General features: G+C 60.2%; 1 protein-coding gene and 1 pseudogene across 9 annotated transcripts; both read right to left on the bottom strand.

Annotated features, from left to right (window-relative positions):
* Positions 1-640: 640 nt before the first annotated feature.
* On the bottom strand, positions 641-11876 carry USHBP1 (USH1 protein network component harmonin binding protein 1). Of its 9 annotated transcripts, none has more exons than XM_086767622.1 (15): positions 9612-11876; positions 8866-9239; positions 5252-8306; positions 4616-4946; positions 4387-4514; positions 4087-4314; positions 3876-3986; positions 3671-3777; positions 3430-3570; positions 3280-3362; positions 2827-2962; positions 2481-2718; positions 2105-2290; positions 1927-2018; positions 762-1843 (listed from the first exon to the last, which is right to left on the bottom strand). In XM_086767622.1, the coding sequence occupies exons 3-15, from the start codon at positions 5327-5329 to the stop codon at positions 916-918; spliced, it is 2787 nt and encodes a 928-aa protein (XP_086623748.1). In that variant the 5' UTR covers positions 5330-8306; positions 8866-9239; positions 9612-11876; the 3' UTR covers positions 762-915. The 9 variants fall into 9 exon arrangements, with proteins under 9 accessions (XP_086623756.1, XP_086623755.1, XP_086623748.1 ...); XM_086767623.1 differs by having other exon boundaries at positions 5252-5975; XM_086767624.1 differs by having other exon boundaries at positions 5252-9239; positions 9612-9671; positions 9755-9777.
* A 1956-nt stretch (positions 11877-13832) lies between these two features.
* LOC147597526 (U6 spliceosomal RNA) lies at positions 13833-13893 on the bottom strand (annotated as a pseudogene).
* Between the last annotated feature and the right edge of the window lie 4401 nt (positions 13894-18294).

Raw genomic sequence — 18294 nt, 5'->3', positions numbered from 1 at the left:
CATCCCTGCATCCCTGAATCCTCCATCCCTGCATCCCCGTGTCATTGCATCCCTGCAGCCCCGCCCTGCAGCCCTCTCTGTCCTCTCCATCGCCATGGCTCTGGCTATCGATCCACTGAGCCTTGAACTCCGCTGCAAGATCTCTCCAGGGAAACGCAGGCCTTGTTTCAGCCAATACACAGCTCCCTGCCTCAGTTTCCCTTCCACTCTGCGCCGCCTCTCAGCCCCAGGCTGCCCCTGTGCATCCTCACACTGGAAACTCACGCTCAGCCCAGCTCCCCATCGTGCCGGGGTTCCGGCTGCCGGATTTAGCCCCTCGGTCCCCGCTCCCCACAGCAGGCCCCCGGCACAGCCACGCCGCGGGGGCTGCCCTCGCTTGGCACGGGGTCACCGCTCCTCTTCCCTCCTGAATATGCATGGGGCCCATGGTCACCACAGCCACCGCCGTCACCTTTGATCCCACATCAGGGATCACGAAATGGCTTCATCTGCACTGGGAGATAGCGGGAGTGGTGGAGATGGCCTTTGTTCCCAGCCCTGCCGGGTTAAGCCGAGCTGGGGGTTTGGCTGCCTTGAGCCCCTCCTTAAGCCCAAAGCCCCTGTGGCCATGCCCCCCAAACCCAAATCACGGTGGGGCTGGTTGAGCCGGAGCTGCGATCATGGGTGGTTTATTCTCAGTGGGGGATACAGCAGGCACCGTCTGGCGCGAGGGGGTCTCAGGGGGTCCCTAGATGCAGGTCTCACTGCCAGCCATCCCCCGCTCCAGGGTCTGCAGCCTGCGGGCCAGCACCTGCGCCTGCTGAGCGTGCTGCCTGTGCAGGGCACCGGCCCGCGCCTCCAGCTGCCATAGCTGGGCCACCTGCTTCCGCCGGGCACCGCGGTACGCCAGGGCCAGCGCGCTGTGGGGTGCCACACTCAGCGCCCTGGGACGCGGCCTGGGGGGACCGAGGGGGCCAAGGGCCGGAGGGGACAGTGGTTTGGGGGTTCGCAGGGCGGGACTGTGCTCTTGGGGTGTGAAGGAGGGGACTGCGTGTTGGAGGCGTGCGAGATGGGACTGCGCTTTTGGGGTACACGAGAAGGGATCATCCTTTTAGGGTACGTGGGAAGGGACCACAATTTTGGGGTGAGCGAGTAGGGAGCACGCATCGGGGGTACCCTGGGAGAGGTCCTGCTTTTGGGATGTGGAAGATGGGACCGTACTTCTGGAGTGCGCAGGGAGGGACAACAGTTGGGGTGTGCAGGAAGGGACCACACACTGGGGGATGTGCAACATGAGAGAGAGTCTGGGGTGTGCAAGAAGGGACCAGGCTTTTGGTGTGTGGAAGATGGGACCGTGCTTTTGGGGTGTGCAGGGAAGGACCACAATTTTGGGGATCTGCAATACAGGATCAAGCTTTTGGGGTGTGTAAGAGAGGAACCACACTTTTGAGGTGCAGAGGTAGAAAGGGACTGTGGTGTTGGGGCATGGAAATAGGGACCACACATTGGGGGTGCGCAAGAAGGGACCGCAGTTTTGGGGTGCGCAGGGAGGGACCACACATTGGAGATGGGCATCATGGGAGAGAGTTTTTGGGGTGTGCAGAAAGGGGCTGTAGTTTTGGGGTGTGCAGGGGGGATGTGCAACCAGGGCACGCGGGAAGGCACCGCAGTTTCGGGGCGTGCGTGGGGAGATGTTGCATCCACCGCCCGCCCTGCAGGGCAGCGGATGCCTCCTGCCCACCTGTGAGCGTGGAAGAAGTCTGCGGCGAGGGTCACACACTGCGCCTGCTGCGTGCGGCTGGCGGCACTGCTCTGCTCCAGGGACAGCACCAGGGCCTGCACCTGGGCGTGCAGCCCCTCCACCCTGGGGACACCCGGATGGCAGCCAGCCCGCATGCTGCCCAGCGCCGCCACGGCTCCCTGCAGCATGCCGGTGAGGTCTCTTACCGGGCCAGGGCGCAGAGTAGCTCTTTTCCCATCTTCTCTGGGTCTGGAGGGTGCTGGGGAGCTGTTCCTCCCACCCAGTTGGTTTCGGCATCCTACAGAGGTTGGGTGTGGGTCCCATCCCTGGGGAGACCCTCAGCCCTGGGGAGGGTCCCCATGGGGAGGTGGGAGCAATCCTTACCTCCTCGCTGCTGCTGGAGCTGCTGGGGGGCCTGGGGGGGCAGCCACACCCCCCATCCCATTCCAGGTGCTGGAGCACCAGACGCAGTGCGGCCTCCCGCGGCCCCTGCCCGGCTGCCAGCAACTCCAGGCCCCGCTTCTCCCTCTCCACCAGCTGCAGTCGCATCTTCAGGTCAGCCATGGCCTCCTAGCCGGGCAGAGGGAAACTGAGGCACGGCCCTAATCGCCCCGACTCCAGGCTCCACTCCCTCCTGCCGGGCATCACCCCCTGCCCTTTTCCCTGCCGCTCTGCTCAAAGCCCAGACCCTGCAGAGAACTTGGTGGGGGGGACCCCAGGCGTCTGCCCTTTGCCTCGCACCCCCTGCCCCTCATCTCACCTTGAGCATCGCCAAGTCCTGCAGCAGCTCCACTTTCTCCGGCCGCCTCCAGCTGGACAGGAGAGCCCTAGCATCCCGCAGCGCCTGCTCAGCCCGAGCTCGGGTGTCGTGGCTAAAGCAGGCGCTGGCAGGTGCCGGGGTGTCAAGCAGGGACTCCTCCACGGCTGCCTGCTCAGCACGCAGTTGGCAAATGTGCTTGCGCAGGGCCCCCTCCTCCATCCCGTGGGGTGCCAGGATGCTGCAAGACCAGTGACGGGGTGGGCATGGTGGGGCACAGGGGGCAACCCAAGAGCAGCTCAGCCCTGGCCTGGTGTTGTGTGTTGTCCCCCCCCGCACCCCGCAGTACCTCTGCAGCCTGGGGGAGCCACTGGTCACACTCTCCTCCTGGCCATCCGGCTCTGCTCGGCCTGGGAGCTGTGGCCCCTCCATCGGCGTGGGGCTGGATCCCCATCCATGCCCCTGGCTCTGCTCCCCTGTGGCTCCTAGGCACGGGGTGGGCAGCACTCAGGCAGGTGCCCCTCTCTAGTATGTGCCCACAGGGGCTGTCCTGGGAACTGGGGTTCCCCAGCATCCTTCCCACATCCCTCTGATAGCCACAAGCATCTGCCCAGCATCCTCCCAGGACCTTCTTTGCATCCCCTCACTGTCGGCTGGTGCTCCCCCAGCATCCTCCCAGTACCCTGCCATCATCCCTCCTACATCCCCCTCCATCCCCAGCATCCCCCCAATAACTCGCCAGCATCCTCCCCATAAACGCCCCCCTCCCCGCACCCCACAGCCCCCCCAGCTTGGCACTTACCACCGTAGGCACTGTCCTCCTCCTCGCCCAGCTTCGCCTGCACCAGTTGAAGCAGTGCGGCGTAGGCCCCCCCGCAGCGCTCACTGCAGGGAGAGCAGCTCAGCGTGGCACGACGGGCTGCACCTCCCCTGTCCCCGTCCCCATCCCTACCTGCAGCGCAGGGCCAGGCGCAGGGCAACGCTGCGGGACTCGTGCTGGCCCAGCACCATGCTGAGCCGCTCCGCATCGCTCTTGCACTCCTGTAGCGCGGCCGCCAGCTGCCGGTTCACCTCTTGCAGCCTCCCCATGCACCTGGGCACCGCCGGCACGCGCTGTTAACTGCACTGGTGCCGCGCCTCAGGTTCCCCGCTGTCGAGGGCTCAGCGGCCCTCGGGTCTGGGGACACACTCACCTCTGGAGCTGTTGCACTCGCTCCTCCTGCTCCCGGCTGGCACCCTCCGAGGGCTGGGGGGAGAGGGGGCCGTGGGGCTGGACGCCATCGCTGCGCTGGGGCAGCTCCTGTGGAGGGTATAAGCAGAACCCGGCACCGGGGCAGGATCCCACCCACGCAGCCCTGCCCGTGCCACAGCCATGGCACACCCCAGCCCCACACTCACCTGGGATAGCTGGGGGTCCCCCTGCCCCAGGGTGCTGCCGAGCCCAGGGGTGTTGCTGCTGGAGCCCCCCGGCTCCTCCAGCCTGGACAGAGCATCCCGCAGGTCCTGGACCTGTGCCAAGCAGCAGGCTGAGCCCCGGGGGCTGCACCGGTGGCGCTCCAAGGGCTGCAGTAGGGCAGCGCCCCTTGCTTGCCGCATCCCCGGTTCCCACCTTCCACTGCAGCCGGTCGCGCTCCCCCCGCAGCACCCGCAGTGAAGCAGTGGCCTGGCTCAGCTCCTCGTCCCGCTGCCTCACAGCCGCCTGCAGTGCCATGTTCCTCGCCACTGCTGCTGCTACTGCCGCCTCCTCTGCTGGCAGCCCCTTGCCGGCTCCATCATCCGGGCCCCGCCACATTGCCCTCCCAGCACAGCCCGCTGCCCAATCCAGCTCCTCCAGGTTCTGGAGATGCAGGGCCAGTCAGCCAGTGCCCATTGCCTTGGTGTCCAGGCTGACCACGCCGGTGTGGCTCACCTTGGCTGCCCACGCCCACTCCTTGCCAGGCAGAGGCTGTGGTGGTGCCCACCAGTGCCGGGAGAAGACAGCACGCTCCAGTGAGCTCACAGCGTGCTGGAGGTCCGCAAAGAGGTCCGAGCCATGAGCTGGGGACAGGGAGCATGGCTGCAGTCAGGGTCCTGCTGCAAGCAGCGAGCTGCCGGCGCGGTGTGGCGTGTCGTGGTGTGGCATGGCATGGTGCACCCACCTTCCACAGCAGTGCCGGTGCTGAGTGTGCTGTCGAGGCACCGAGGCTGCAGGCTGACAGCGGGGAGGCTGGCAGTGCCCTCCCAGCCCTCCTCATCCTCCCTGCGGGGCGGTGAAGGCCAGAGATGGAGGGGGCTGGGTGGCAGCAGCCCGCCGTACCCTGTGGCTGCTGCGTGCTGGTACCTGCCCGTGTGGCGCTGAAGTTGCTCAGCTCTCTGGTGTAGACAGGCCACTGTCACCAGCAGCCCAGTGACGCGCTCCTTGTCACACAGGATGCCTTCAGTGTCCCCCGCCATGTCCTCATCATCCTCATCCTCCTCCTCGTCTTCCTCCTCTCCCAGTGGGGGCTGCAAAGACCAGCAGTGTCTGCCCGGCTGGCACCAAGGGACGGAGGGGCAGGGACTCACCAGGATTTGCTGGGTTGGGGCAGAGGACGGTGACGTATAAGTTTTGGCCACCAGCCAACTGGCCATGGCTCCTCGCCCCTCGCTCTGATGTCAGTGCTGGGCAGGACCTGGTGCTGCCCCACCATTGCATACTGGAGCTTGGCACCAGGACCAGGGACATCCGTGGAAGGCACAAGGAAGCCCCTGGCCATGCAGGACCAGCCCTTGGCAGTGCCCGTCCCGTGAGACACCCCACTTGCCTTCTCCATTCCGGCTGCCTCCTGCCCGCGGTGCCCGGCGTCTGTCCCCAAGGCTTGTCCCAGTTCCATGGCCAGCGCTCCTGGCACGTCCCGGTCAGCCGTGAGCCACGCCGCTGGCCCCTACCCCCAGCCCTTTTCCTGTCCTTCTTCCTGCCGAGATTTCCTCTTCCTCAGCAGCCCCAGCACAGCCTCCTGTGCTTAACCATTGCGGGGACAAAGCCTGACTCCGCTGTCAGTCAGGACAAGGCGTGACCCACGTTGCCGCTTCGTCAACAAAGCCGAGCAGGCGTGGTGCAGTCGACATGCCAGAGCAAAGGGATGCCTTCCTCGATGGGCTGGAGAGGTGGGGCTCGCACGAACCTCACAGAGTTTGAGGCCCAAGTGCAAGGTCCTGCGTGGGTCGGGGCAATCCCAGGCGTGAATCCAGGCAGAGAATGGACGGAGAGCCGTATTGAGGAGGACTTGGGGGTGGTGGCGGGCAAGAAGCTCAACGTGAGCTGGCAACACGCGCTGGCAACTCACAAAGCCAAAACCAAAGCAAAATGCATCAAGAGTGTGGCCAGCTGGTCAAGGGAGGGGATTCTGCCCAGGGCAGGGGGTTGGAACCGGATGAGCGTTAAGGTCCCTTCCACTCCAAACCATTCCACAATTTCCGCGATTCTACGATCTAACAGCCGAGCCCAGAGTCGCTGTTGCAAACGGAGCAGGAGCGAGGCTGCAAGGGAGAAGCAGCACCAGGCTTTACTGACAGAACCGGCCGTTTAACCAGGTCTGATGGCAAAGCAGCGGCGCTTGAAGGGGGCTGGACGGTGCCGGGCTATCAGGTGCTGGGTCGGGGAGGTGTGCGTGGTGTTTGGAGTGCAAGGGGGCGGGCGCATGCGTGCAGAGGATGTCCATGGGTGTTTGGGGTGCAGGGGATGGTGCAGGGGGGGGTTGGGCACAGGAGCAGGGGGTGTACATGGGTGTCCCCGGTGCCGTGCACGACCATCCGATGTGCCAGGTAGCCCTCGTGGCCCTGGGGAACCACGAACCCCAGCGCCCCGCGCTTCCGGCTGGTACAGTGGGAGGGCGGAGGGGCGGCACGGAGCGTGTGAGTGTGCGGGGCACGGTCTGCGGGCGAGGGCCACGGGGCAGAGGGGGTGCACGCAGCAGTGGAGGCAGGCAGTGAGCGAGTAATGGGTGCATAGAAGAGAGGGTGTGGGGCAGGAGGGGTGCATGGGGGGCCTGGGGCTGAGGTGTTTGGGGGAGGGGGTGCCCCATGGGGCAAGGTGTGGGGAGTGAGCAGGGGCAGGCGTGGGGTGGGGGTACACAGAGCAGGAGGGTGCAGGGCCCCGCAGCCACCTCCACATCAGTCCCCAGCAGGGCTGGAGACACCATGGTGCACGGCTGTGTGATGGACACGCGGGAGCCGGGCAACACCACCAAGGAAGAGGAGGGCAAGGCAGCGTTGCCGTGGCCCAGGACCCGCTCCAACCCCAAGGGGGATGAGGATCAGGTGCTGAGCACAGAGGGTGGCGTAGGAAAGGGCAAGGTGGCCAGTGCCAACAACAGCCCACAGGGCACGGCGGCACCCAATGGCACTGCCTAGCCCACTCCCACCATCCCCACCAAGGTCCAGGTCAAGATGCTGCAGTCAACTGTCCTGGAAGGCGGTGAGAGTCTACAAGGCGGGTGGGGCACTGCCCCGACACCAGGGTGAGGAGCTGCAGGGGGCTCAGCCCTGGCTCTGCCCAAACTGGAGTCCTTCAACGGGTCCCCAGAGACCCTGGGGACCCCAGCTCTGCCGTCCCCAGCCGGCACAGAGACCGATGCAGTTGAGGACTGAGAGAGAGGGACACCAGTCACTGCTGAGCTCCATCGCCTGCAGCAGGTCCAAGACCAACGCACTGAACATCTCCCAGAAGATGACTGAGATGTTTGTCAGGACAAAGCACAAGATCGACAAGTGCCACAAGTGTGCGCTGGTGGTGGTGGTCAACAATGAAGCCACATGGGTGAGTAGGGCTGCGAGGACAGGGACGGCTCTGCGCCTCCCTCACCCCAGCTCCTCTCAGCTCTCAGGGTTCACCTTGGACCCCTGTGAGGTCTGCCACTGCCTCTACAACCTGGAGACCGTTGTCTGCAAGTCATTCAGTATCCCACCATCTGTGGGACTGAGACAAGGAGGGGACCCACAGGGTCCCTTGGGTGCAAATGGAGTCCCTTGGGTGCAAGCAGGGACCCTCTGGGTCCATTGCCTGTGGATGGTAGCAGATCCGCAGCCTCACTGGTGTCCCTGGCACAGCCGAGACAGCTGCAGCACAGCGTGGCATCAGTGTTTGAGGCTGAGGGGTTGAATTGGGCCCCTGAATTCCCCCAAGGCAGGGTTTAACGCTGGACCCTCTGGACCCATCAAATACCCGTTTATTGGTGTTTTCTTCCCATCCCGGGCCACCTGGTGCAATCGCCTCCCTCCACAGGAGCTCCCTGGAGCCAGCACAGCACCTGGTGCAGGGCATCCCCGGGAGCGGGCAGGGGTCAGTGTGCCAGGATCAGTCCTTAGCTGGGGCTGCAGATCTGGAAGGGCTCTTCAACCTGATGTGAGTATGGCTTGGCAGGGCCGGGGGGGGAGTCAGGGCGCCCGCTTGGCCACAAATTTCCCACTTTGCTGTAAAAACGCCATGAGCCTTTCACCCAGACAGCCCGTGGGGCAGGTGCTTGCTGCTTTCTCAGGGGTGTCCCTGAGCCGCCTCCGTCCTCCTGGCCCAGCCAGCAGAAGATCGAGCTGCTGGTGATGGCGAACGTGCAAACCATCCTGTCACCCTACATGGTCCGGACCATCCTAGTGTTTGGCCCTGAGCTGCCAACCCCAGTTCTCCATGTCAGAGCACATGACTGTTCCCCCACCCCAGCCAAGCTCAGTGTCTCCATGTCTGTTGCAGTGCGAGGGAAAGCCTCCCGACACCGTTTCCCCACTTCTCGTCCTGCAGAAGATGCTGCAGTGTCCCTACTTCTTCTTCGACGTGGTTTACATCCACAGTGGGGTGGAGGAGGACGACGACACGAGCTGGAAGGTGAATATGGGACAGGGGTGTCCACCCTGTGCTGCAGCAGGGGGCTGGGTCACCCCATTCCTGTGTTTTGTGGGTGGAGTCTTGGCAAACATCTGACGATTGCTCCCACACCAGAAGTGCCAGCACTGAAAGCTCTTGCTGCTCCTCACTGGCCCTTGCCAGCGCATCTACAGGCCCACAAACATTATCCAGCATAGACACTACGTAAAAGACAGAACAAGACAGGCTGCAACCCTCTTACCTAGCATACTCTAGCATCACACTATTAACTCCTCTCCTTCACCTTCCTGAGAGAGACTGTTCCCAGGGAGCCCTCTTCCCTACATGAAGTTCATTCACCCTGCCTGCACTTTTCAACCTTGTTCCCTCCCTGGTCATGGTCCTTCAACTTAGCTCTCAAAGGGCCAGAAATCTAATTCCATTCTCAAAAGAACAACCCCACACTAAGATGGCACTGTCCTCGCCCAGCTCCTCATCACCATCTGCAAAAAAAAAAAAATCCCAAAATAAAACCTACCAAACAGCACTGCCATTCAACATCACACCACTTACCACCGACCTCTTCTGAAGCACCCTCCTCCTCAAAAGCACCACAGTTCTCTGCCCGCCTGCTCCACTCCAGTTCCCAAGAAGTCCGATGTCACAACTGCCCCTCGTGGTGCTTCAGATGCCGAGATGCAAAGTTGCCATTGCACTGGTGGGAAATGCTCAGACCCACACTCCTCTCTTCTACTACCTGGCTCACCTCAAATGCTCATACAGTTTTAAAGGCAGCCTGCACAGAACCTGCACAACCAAAGAGGAATGCTTCACTGAGTTACGACAGGATACTTGGTTCTTAGATGCCAACCCAGTCGACAACCACCTCATCTTCTTGCACCACTCATCAGCACGGGACTTCACCCCTCCAACCCTGCTTGCTGCACCTGGAAAAAAACAAAGGCAGGCACAGGCTGAGATACCGCCCAGAACTGCAGGCTGCCCGCACCATTCCCCGTCTCTCCCTCCTTTACCCTGCCTGCTCGCTGGCGCTGCCTCTGCCTTTTACAGGTTGCCATGCTGAGGCTTGGCTACCACCTCTAAAACAAACAAGGCTTCCACCTTCACCAGCACCATGACACCTGAACATCAACCGCCCCTTCAGTCCAACAATCACCACTCCCTTTGCCCGAGTCTGCTCCAGTGCCAGCATCACAGACAGTTCATTCACTGCTTCCACCTTCAAAACAACCCAAACCAGAAGCTGTTCCTGGGGTCACCAGTCACATCTTCCCCCCTGACACCGCACGATGACCCACCTTCTTACAGCGATCGCTGCCCTCCTCTCAGCCTTTGGCGCACAACTCGTCCCTCCACATCTGGGAAAACAACACCCAACAAGTCACCTGGACGCTGAGTGATAGTTGAACAATTCCAGAGGTCTTGTTCCATTTAGGAATACCATCTGCATTCCAACAACAGCCTGCCATAAAAAAAAAAAAAATTCAAACATTAAGCCCTACAGATACAAGCTTTAACACCTTTGAAGTTCTAATCTCCTCAACCACCACTTGAGCAGCCTCTCCCAGACTGCTCCAATCATCCCTTCAACATCCCTGCCTGCTGCTGATGGCTACTTGCTCTGAGGCAGGCTGCACCGTCTGGAACTATGCACTCTAGGCATATCTACTGACCAACATCGCTATGCACTCAGGCAGAGCAGCTCCGACCCAGACACATGTGCCAACTGATACTGCACACAAGACAAATGAGGTGACCCAGAGACATAAGATGACTCTCGTCAAGAAGAGTTACTCCCACAAGGAAGATATCTTTAGGTGATAAGACCTAAGGGGATGCAAGGAAGAATTCATCGCTGCCCCAGAAAAGTCAAGTGCCACAGCCTGGGACAAAAAGATACGTCCGTGATTGCAACAACAGATGCGCAAGAAACCAGGCTCTAAGAGCCAAGACCAAAAGGATGCAGAGAAGAATTCATCCTAGAAAAGAGCTCCGGGAAAACAGACCACTCACCTTGCTGGTATGTCCTGGATCACTACTGCAAGATGGCTGTCCATAAACTTCTGAGATGCAAGACAAATCTGGGCATTGAGCTTCTGAGACAAGAAAGGAAGTACTTGGCATTATGCTGATGAGCTGAGGCACAGGTTGAGACCCTCAGCACAGCTGCACACGCGCCCACCTGGCACAAACAACAATGGCAACATCAAGACTCGAGTAACATACTGTATAGCACACAGAAAGAGAAACCACACCAACTACATATGAACACATCCTGGGCTGGACCTGCCCTGCCCAGCACACACTGGCATTTTGCGTCAAGGACCCCAGAGCCTCTCTCCGCCCAAACACATCCTACCCTGACCTGCCCTCTCCCCCAGGCTGAATTTCAAAGCCCTCCCTGGCACTCCACACCCAGAGAGCATCGGCCCCTGGAGTCCTTCAGCCCCGCTCAGGACCAAGCTACACAGCCTCTCGCTCACTCCCCGCGCCCTCCAGTAGGGCAGGGAGGAGAACCGGGAAAGACAAGAAAGCAAAATTCATGGGTTCAGATAAAAAAACGTTTAAGAGAGCAACAGAATGGAAGAAAACAGAGATGGAAAACAAACAAACAAAACCCAGTACCAGAAAATACTTAAGCACGTAATTTACATTACAATACCTCACAATGAATCCTAACGCCCAGCTTCCTCCTGAGTAGCAGGAATCTCCCCTCAGCACCCTCCTCCCTTTAAATACTGAGCAGATGTCCCATGGGAGGGAACAGCCCTTGGGCTAAATTGGGTAAACTGTCCCAGCTCTTGGCTAATTAGTAACTATCCCAGCCCTGTCCTCCGGCCACAGGAGCCAGCTCCTCCAGCTCCTCTCCCAGCCCAGGTGAAAATCTATTCCAGCCAGAACCAGGACAGCCCCTCAGCTTAGCTTTGAGGGCTGGGGTCAGAATCCATCCTCAACACAGACCACCCAGGCTAACTAGGATGTTGCTGTGATCGCCCAGTTCCTCTTCACCATCAGCAAACAGAGCACCGTCAGGCAGTTTGACACCAGTCAGCACCAATCTGTTCCACGATGATGGCCTCCTTTAAAGCACCGTGGTGCTCCACCCACTTGCAGTGGGGTACATCACATCTCTCACTACTTGGTCATACCTCCTATCAGCTGTGCGGAGACTAAACCGGAGCAAACCTCATCAACACCCACATCCAACAGCAACACTCATCCGAGAAAGGCTGAAAAACCTGCCTCCCTTTCCCAACCACCCCCCAGTCCCAAAAATTACAAATCCCTTCTCTTCTCTTGAACTGGCAGGGAGGGAACCCCACTCCTTCCCAAACTCCCACTCTGTATTTGCAGCCCTTAAGTCCCTGCATCAGCAACTCCTCGCGAGCTGCTCTTTCGAGCTGTATCTTATGTTCCATGAGCACCTCCTCTCTCCATCTTCCCACAGACTCAGGACTCTATTACAGGCTCACAAAATACGGGAAGTCCTCAGACTTGTAGCCTATGAGGGACCTGCCAGAAGCTGCAAAGCTTCGAGGGACAACATGGCACACTCTGAGTGGACACACACAGACCCTGCAGTGCACACCGGCAGTCTGGCCAGCACAAAGAGGGATTCTTCCTCACCCAGAGAGGCAGGCTCTCTCTCACCAGCTGTGGGAGGCAGCTGCCGGCCAGATGGCCTTTGGTTTCTTCATCCTTACCTTTCTCTGCCCTCTCCAGCTTCAGCAGCTGCTATCCACAAGGCAGTACGTACTCTGCCCATCCATTTTTGCCCCCACACCGCAAGGACAGTGAGGCCGGGCAGAGACAGCCCACGCAAGCCCACGCAAGTGCAGTCAACAGCATTCCCAGGGAGGAACAGACAGCCACATCCTCGGCATGGCCTCTGGGAGAGAGAAAGAAAGAGCAGCGACCATGTTGTAGTTCAGCCCCGATCACGACCAGACTACGCAGTCTCCCTCTCGCTCCCCTCACCCTCCAAGAGAATAGAGGGAGATGATATAAGAAAAACGGCTCGAGGTTTGAGATAAGGACAGGGAGAGATCCTTAAAGTTACTGTTAAGGCAAAACAGACTCGACTTGGGCAAAAATACTCATTTATTTCTAAAACTAGACAGGGACCAAGATAACCTCCCCCCACCTTAATGTTAAGCCTCTTCCCAAGCTTAACATTATCTCTGCCTCCTTCCCTGCCCCGAGCAGCACAGGGGGCAAGAGGGAATGGGGGTCATGGTCAGTTCATCACGCGTTGTTTTACGTCGCTGCTTCATCATCGGGGGAAGAACTCCTCGCATTCCTCCTCTGCTCCAGCGTGGGGTCCCTCCCACGGGCCACAGTCCTTTGTGAAACTGCTCCGGCGTGGGTCATCTCTTCCACGGGGTGCAGCCCCTCCAGAACGGCTGCCCCAGCGGGGCCTCCACAGGCCACAGCCTCCTTCAGGCCTCCACCTGCCCCGGTACGGGGTCCTTCACGGGCTCCAAGTGGATCTCTGCCCCTCCGTGGACCTCCACGGGCTGCAGGTGGATCTCTGCCCCTCCGTGGACCTCCACGGGCTGCAGGGGGACAACCTGCTCCACCATGGCCATCACCACAGGCTGCAGGGGAACCTCAGCCAGGAGCTGCATTACTGCTCCCCCTCCTTCTGCACTGCCCTTGGCGTCTGCAGACGTTCCTCTCAATAAATTCTTCACACCAGGCTGGCAGACGCCTCTCAGGATCTTTTTTACATCTTATTCACTTCTCATCTCTCCACTTCTCTCAGCCGGGCCGAGTCGGGCCCAGTCACCACCCGGCGGGAGGCCAGAGGGTGAGGGGTGCAAGGCCCACAAGGCTCGCGCCTCCCCGTCTCTGACCCCGCTCACCTGCATCACATCTTCTCTCTTTTTCTTTCGGTTTTCCCCTTCTTAAATACGTTATCGCAGAGGCGTTATCAGGGAACATTCTGCTACCAATCGGCTCGGCCTTGGCCAGCAGCAGGTTCACCCTAGGCCTGGCCGAGTCCCCTGAACAAAGGGGAAACAACTCCCAGCAGTTTCCTACAGAAGCTGCCACCACAGCCCCCCTCGCTAAATAAACCCAGAACATTTCACACCTCGCCTCTGTGAATAATATATTTTAAGTATTATAAGTAAAATACACAGACATCAACAGAAAAAAACAGATAATTCCTCGCACCAAAATCAAAATAATACCCTCAGGACACCAGCAGTGGGCAGACAACTTACGAACAATTCACCACTTACCCCTTCACCACAATCAGAACACAAATTCCCCATAATCATTTTGCTGTTTTATGGAGTTCAATCCCTGTCTGGCCCGTTATGGCTCCCAATTAATATCCATCCTTATCTCAAATTCCTCGGGTCCCACGTTGGGCACCAAAATAACTGTCGTAGTTCAGCCCTCATCGGGACCGGACTATGCAGGCTCATTCTCACTCCCCGCACCCTCCGAGAGAACAGGGAGAGACGGCATAAGGAAAAACGGCTCGAGGTTTGAGACAAGGACCGGGAGGGAAAAATACGGAACTCTTCACGAATTTGCGTGTCATCCTTACACAGGGGCCATGCTGATCTCGCTAAACAACACCAGAACAGACCGTTATTACCACATGCGGTCCCTGGCCAGAGCCTCTCCTGCCGCAGGGGATTCTCGAGATACACTGAGATCCCACCTCGCAGCCTTCAGGGCAGGGCGTGCCGGGGGGGCTGGGCTAGACGGGACAGGCTTCAGGGGAGGCGCCGGAGCTGGGGGCAGCCGCACGGGCCCGGGGGAGGCTCGGGGGCAGCGCTGGCGAGTAGGGGAGGAGCGCGGCGTCTGTGACACGGGGGGGTGTCCCCCTCCTTCCCCTCTCCCCTCCTCTCAGCTCTCGGGTCTCTCCCCGGGGCCGCCCTCGCCCGGCTCGGCTCCAGCACACCGGGAGCCCGCCGCAGCGGGCGGTCCGCAGCTCCCCGTCCCGCTACCAGCGGGCAGGAGGCAGCCCCGCACCCGCCGAAGGAGGTCGCTCACCCCACCGGTGCCCTCGGCACTCACTCGCCGCCGCGGCCGGGACCCGCGCCCCGCACGCCGCCGTCTCGCTCCCGGCCACCGCGCATGCGCGGCCGCGGACGGCGCGCCGGAGGGGCCAGAGCGGGCGCGCGCACGCCGGGCTGCGGTACCGCGCTCCGGCCACGGGGCGGCGGCAGCAGCGAGCACCCGGCGGGCGGCGCGGGCAGCGGGGAGGCACCGGCGCCGCGGTTCCGCGCTCTGCGCGCCGAGAGCTCGCCGGCACCGCGCACCTGGGGCGGCAGCGGCGGGTCCGTGCCCGGAGCCGGCAACGAGCGCGGCGGCGCCGCCCCGCAGCACCGCATTGCTGTCGGCGGCGGACGGCGGCGTGGAGAAAAGGACAGCACTGCGCAGGCGCGAGTCCCGGGCTGCAGCGCCCGCTCTTGGGCACCGGGCGGCAGCAGCGAGCACGGCAGCGTGCGGGCACTGCGCATGCGCGAGTCCCGAGCTGCAGCGCCCGCTCTTGGGCACCGGGCGGCAGCAGCGAGCACGGCAGCGTGCGGGCACTGCGCATGCGCGAGTCCCGGGCTGCAGCGCCCGCTCTTGGGCACCGGGCGGCAGCAGCGAGCACGGCAACGTGCGGGCACTGCGCATGCGCGAGTCCCGGTCTGCAGTTCCCGCTCTTGGGCACCGGGCGGCAGCAGCGAGCACGGCAACGTGCGGGCACTGCGCATGCGCGAGTCCCGAGCTGCAGCGCCCGCTCTTGGGCACCGGGCGGCAGCAGCCCCGTACTGGTCCCGTCCCCGGTGTTCAGCCGGGCGAGCCGCGGCCGATTCCTCAGCCCCGCCCGATTCCTCAGCCCCGCCCGCCCCATCCACAGCCGGTCACCGCTTCCTCGGGGCGCTGGGCTCGCATTGCTCTGCCCTGTTCCCCCTCGCAGCCCGGGCCTCTGTACCATTCGTGGCCTCCGTACCAAAAAGCGTCCCCGTGGCTCGAGTGCCGCGGGACGGCACCTCCCTGCCCTCCCGCGCGCGAAGTGAACTTGAAGCAGGGACAGCACACAGCGCCGGTGCGCCCGGTGGCCTCAGCAGACGACCGCAGAGCCCCGGAGGTTCCATCTGAGCTCCGCACAGGAGCTCTGCGCTCCTTGCCGCTGCTGCCAGCACGCGTGGCAGTGCCGCTGAGCTGCCCGCCGCACACGGGACGGCGGGGGCTGGAGGGGCCGTTCTGCCACCGCACGGCGAGCGGCTCGGGCCCTTCGGCTGAACTGCTGCGGGTTGCGCTGAGGCCGTTTTGTTCTGTGTCCTGGGCAGAGTTACTTCCCCGAGGCAGGGAGGCGGGTAGGTTTGCACGGCGCAAGTACTGCTGCTTACGGAGCAAAAGGTACTGTAAAGCAGGAACGAGGAACAAGGAGGGCTGTCAAGACGTTGAGAAGAACACGGAAAGCCTAAAGCACCAGCCAGGCAGGGCTGGCAACCAACCTCGCGTTGAGGTTTAACCCCAGCCGGCAACCACGCACCACACAGCCGCTCGCTCACTGCCTCTGCCCTTGTGGGATGGGGGAAGAATCAGAAGGGCCGGTGAGAAAACTCTCGTGTTGAGATAAAAACACTTTAATCATTCAAAAGAAACAAGCAACAACCACCACCACTTGTGAGGAAAAGAAGAAAAAAAAATAACAATGAGAGAACAAAAAATCCCCAGAAAGACAAGTGCTAAAAAGAAAAAAAAAAAGAATTGCAAATTACAAATTGAAACAATTGAGGTGGAAGTGGGGTGCAGGGAAGCAGGTGGGGGTGTCACTTTGGGGGTGATAAGCATCACCCCAGGAGTCTGCAGGCAGAGAGGCTATGGGGGAGGGGGTGAGCTCGACTACGGTTGGGCAGAGCAGGGCTGGAGAGGAATTTGAGATAAGGATGGATATTAATTGGGAGCCATAACGGGCCAGACAGGGATTGAACTCCATAAAACAGCAAAATGATTATGGGGAATTTGTGTTCTGATTGTGGTGAAGGGGTAAGTGGTGAATTGTTTGTAAGTTGTCTGCCCACTGCTGGTGTCCTGAGGGTATTATTTTGATTTTGGTGCGAGGAATTATCTGTTTTTTTCTGTTGATGTCTGTGTATTTTACTTACAATACTTAAAATATGTTATTCGCAGAGGCGAGGTGTGAAATGTTCTGGGTTTATTTAGCGAGGGGGGCTAGGGGGCTGTGGTGGCAGCTTCTGTAGGAAACTGTTGGAAGTTGTTTCCCCTGTGTCCAGTGGACTCGGCCGGGCCTAGGGCGGACCTGCTGCTGGCCAAGGCCGAGCCGATTGGTAGCAGAATGTTCCGTGATAACGCCCCTGCGATAACGTATTTAAGAAGGGGAAAACCGAAAGAAAAAGAGAGAAGATGTGATGCAGGTGAGTGGGGGCAGAGAGGGGGAGGCGCGAGCCTTGTGGGCCTTGCACCCCTCACCCTCTGGCCTCCCGCCGGGCGGTGACTGGGCCCGACTCAGCCCGGCCCGGCTGCAAGAAGTGGAGAGGAGATGAGATGTGAAGAGACCCTGAGAGGTGTCTGCCAGCCTGCTGTGAAGGATTTGTTGGGAGAGGAACGGCTGCAGACGCCAAGGGCAGTGCAGAAGGAGGGGGAGCAGTAATGCAGCTCCTGGCTGAGGTTCCCCTGCAGCCCGTGGTGATGGCCATGGTGGAGCAGGTTGTCCCCCTGCAGCCCGTGGAGGACCCCACACTGGGGCAGCTGGTCCAGAGGGACTCCACCCCCGGGCAGTTCACGAACAACTGTAGCCCATGGGAGGGACCCCACGCCGGAGCAGGGGAGGAATGTGAGGAGTTCTTCCCCCGATGATGAAGCAGCGACGTAAAACAACGCGTGATGAACTGACCGCGACCCCCATTCCCTCTTCCCCCCTGTGCTGCTCAGGGGGGGAAAGGAGGCAGAGATAATGTTAGCCCCGGGAAGAGGGAGGGGTGGGGGGAAGTCACCTTGTTCTCTGTCTTGTTATACTGCTTTGTTTTTAATAATAAACAAAATAGTTTTCCCCCAGTTGAGTCTGTTCTGCCCATGACGGTAACTTTAAGGATCTCTCCCTGTCCTTATCTCAGACCTCGAGCTGTTTTTCCTTATATTATCTCTCGCTATCCCCTTGGGGCGGGGGGAGAGGGGAAGTGAAAGAGAGAGACTGTGCAGTCTGGTTCCAAGTGGGGCTGAACTACGACACTACTTTTTTCCTGCAGCTCCATCCTGCTCTCTGTCCTGCTTTGTTCATCTCTGTCCTGGTCCCTCTCTCTCTTTCTGCTGTCTCTTCCTCTCTCCCTGCTGCTTCTCTGCCCATCTCTCTCACACCCCTGTCCCCGTACATCTTTCACCACCATTCCCTGCCCCCTGCTTTCTTGTTACACACCCCCTGTCCTGCTGGCTGCCACTTCTGCTCTTCTCTTCTGTTATCCTGCTCTTCATTTTCGTCATCCTCCACCCAGCAGCACAGCACTCCAGGAGCCAGCAGACTGACTATCCATTCCCCCACCAAACCAACAAGCGTGGCTCCAGGAACGACTGCCAAGGTGTCCCAGGGTCAGAGGCCGGGCCGGAGGCCCTGAGCTCCAGAGCGGACTTGCTCATGGGACTTACTTATGTGCATGACTGAATAAACACGCGCTGTCTCCTTTGCCCTCATGGCTGCTGCATTTGCAGAGTGCAAGGGGCTGTGATGGAGCCTTCAAATATGTAAAAGGGAAAGAATTACTGGGCTTGTTATTACAGGAGAGGAGGGAATTTCATTTTTCCAAACATGTAAACTGAAGTTACGCACAGAAACAGACCACATACAGGGACTCTGAAGTCTCCCTCAATGGCGTTTTTAAAGAGGAGCGGATCCTGCTGTGGGGATTGAGAAGGTGACTTCTTAAATGTCCACTGAACCTCAAGCTCAGGGTAACAGTGATTAGAAAATCAGCTTTCACTGACAGCTGATGCAGCAACAGCTTGCATTAC

Source organism: Chlamydotis macqueenii, chromosome 26 (genome assembly GCF_036417535.1).
Source record: "Chlamydotis macqueenii isolate bChlMac1 chromosome 26, bChlMac1.mat, whole genome shotgun sequence".
NCBI lineage: Eukaryota > Metazoa > Chordata > Aves > Otidiformes > Otididae > Chlamydotis > Chlamydotis macqueenii.
Note: the sequence above shows the minus strand (reverse complement) of the source record. Positions and strands in the feature narration are given on the sequence as shown.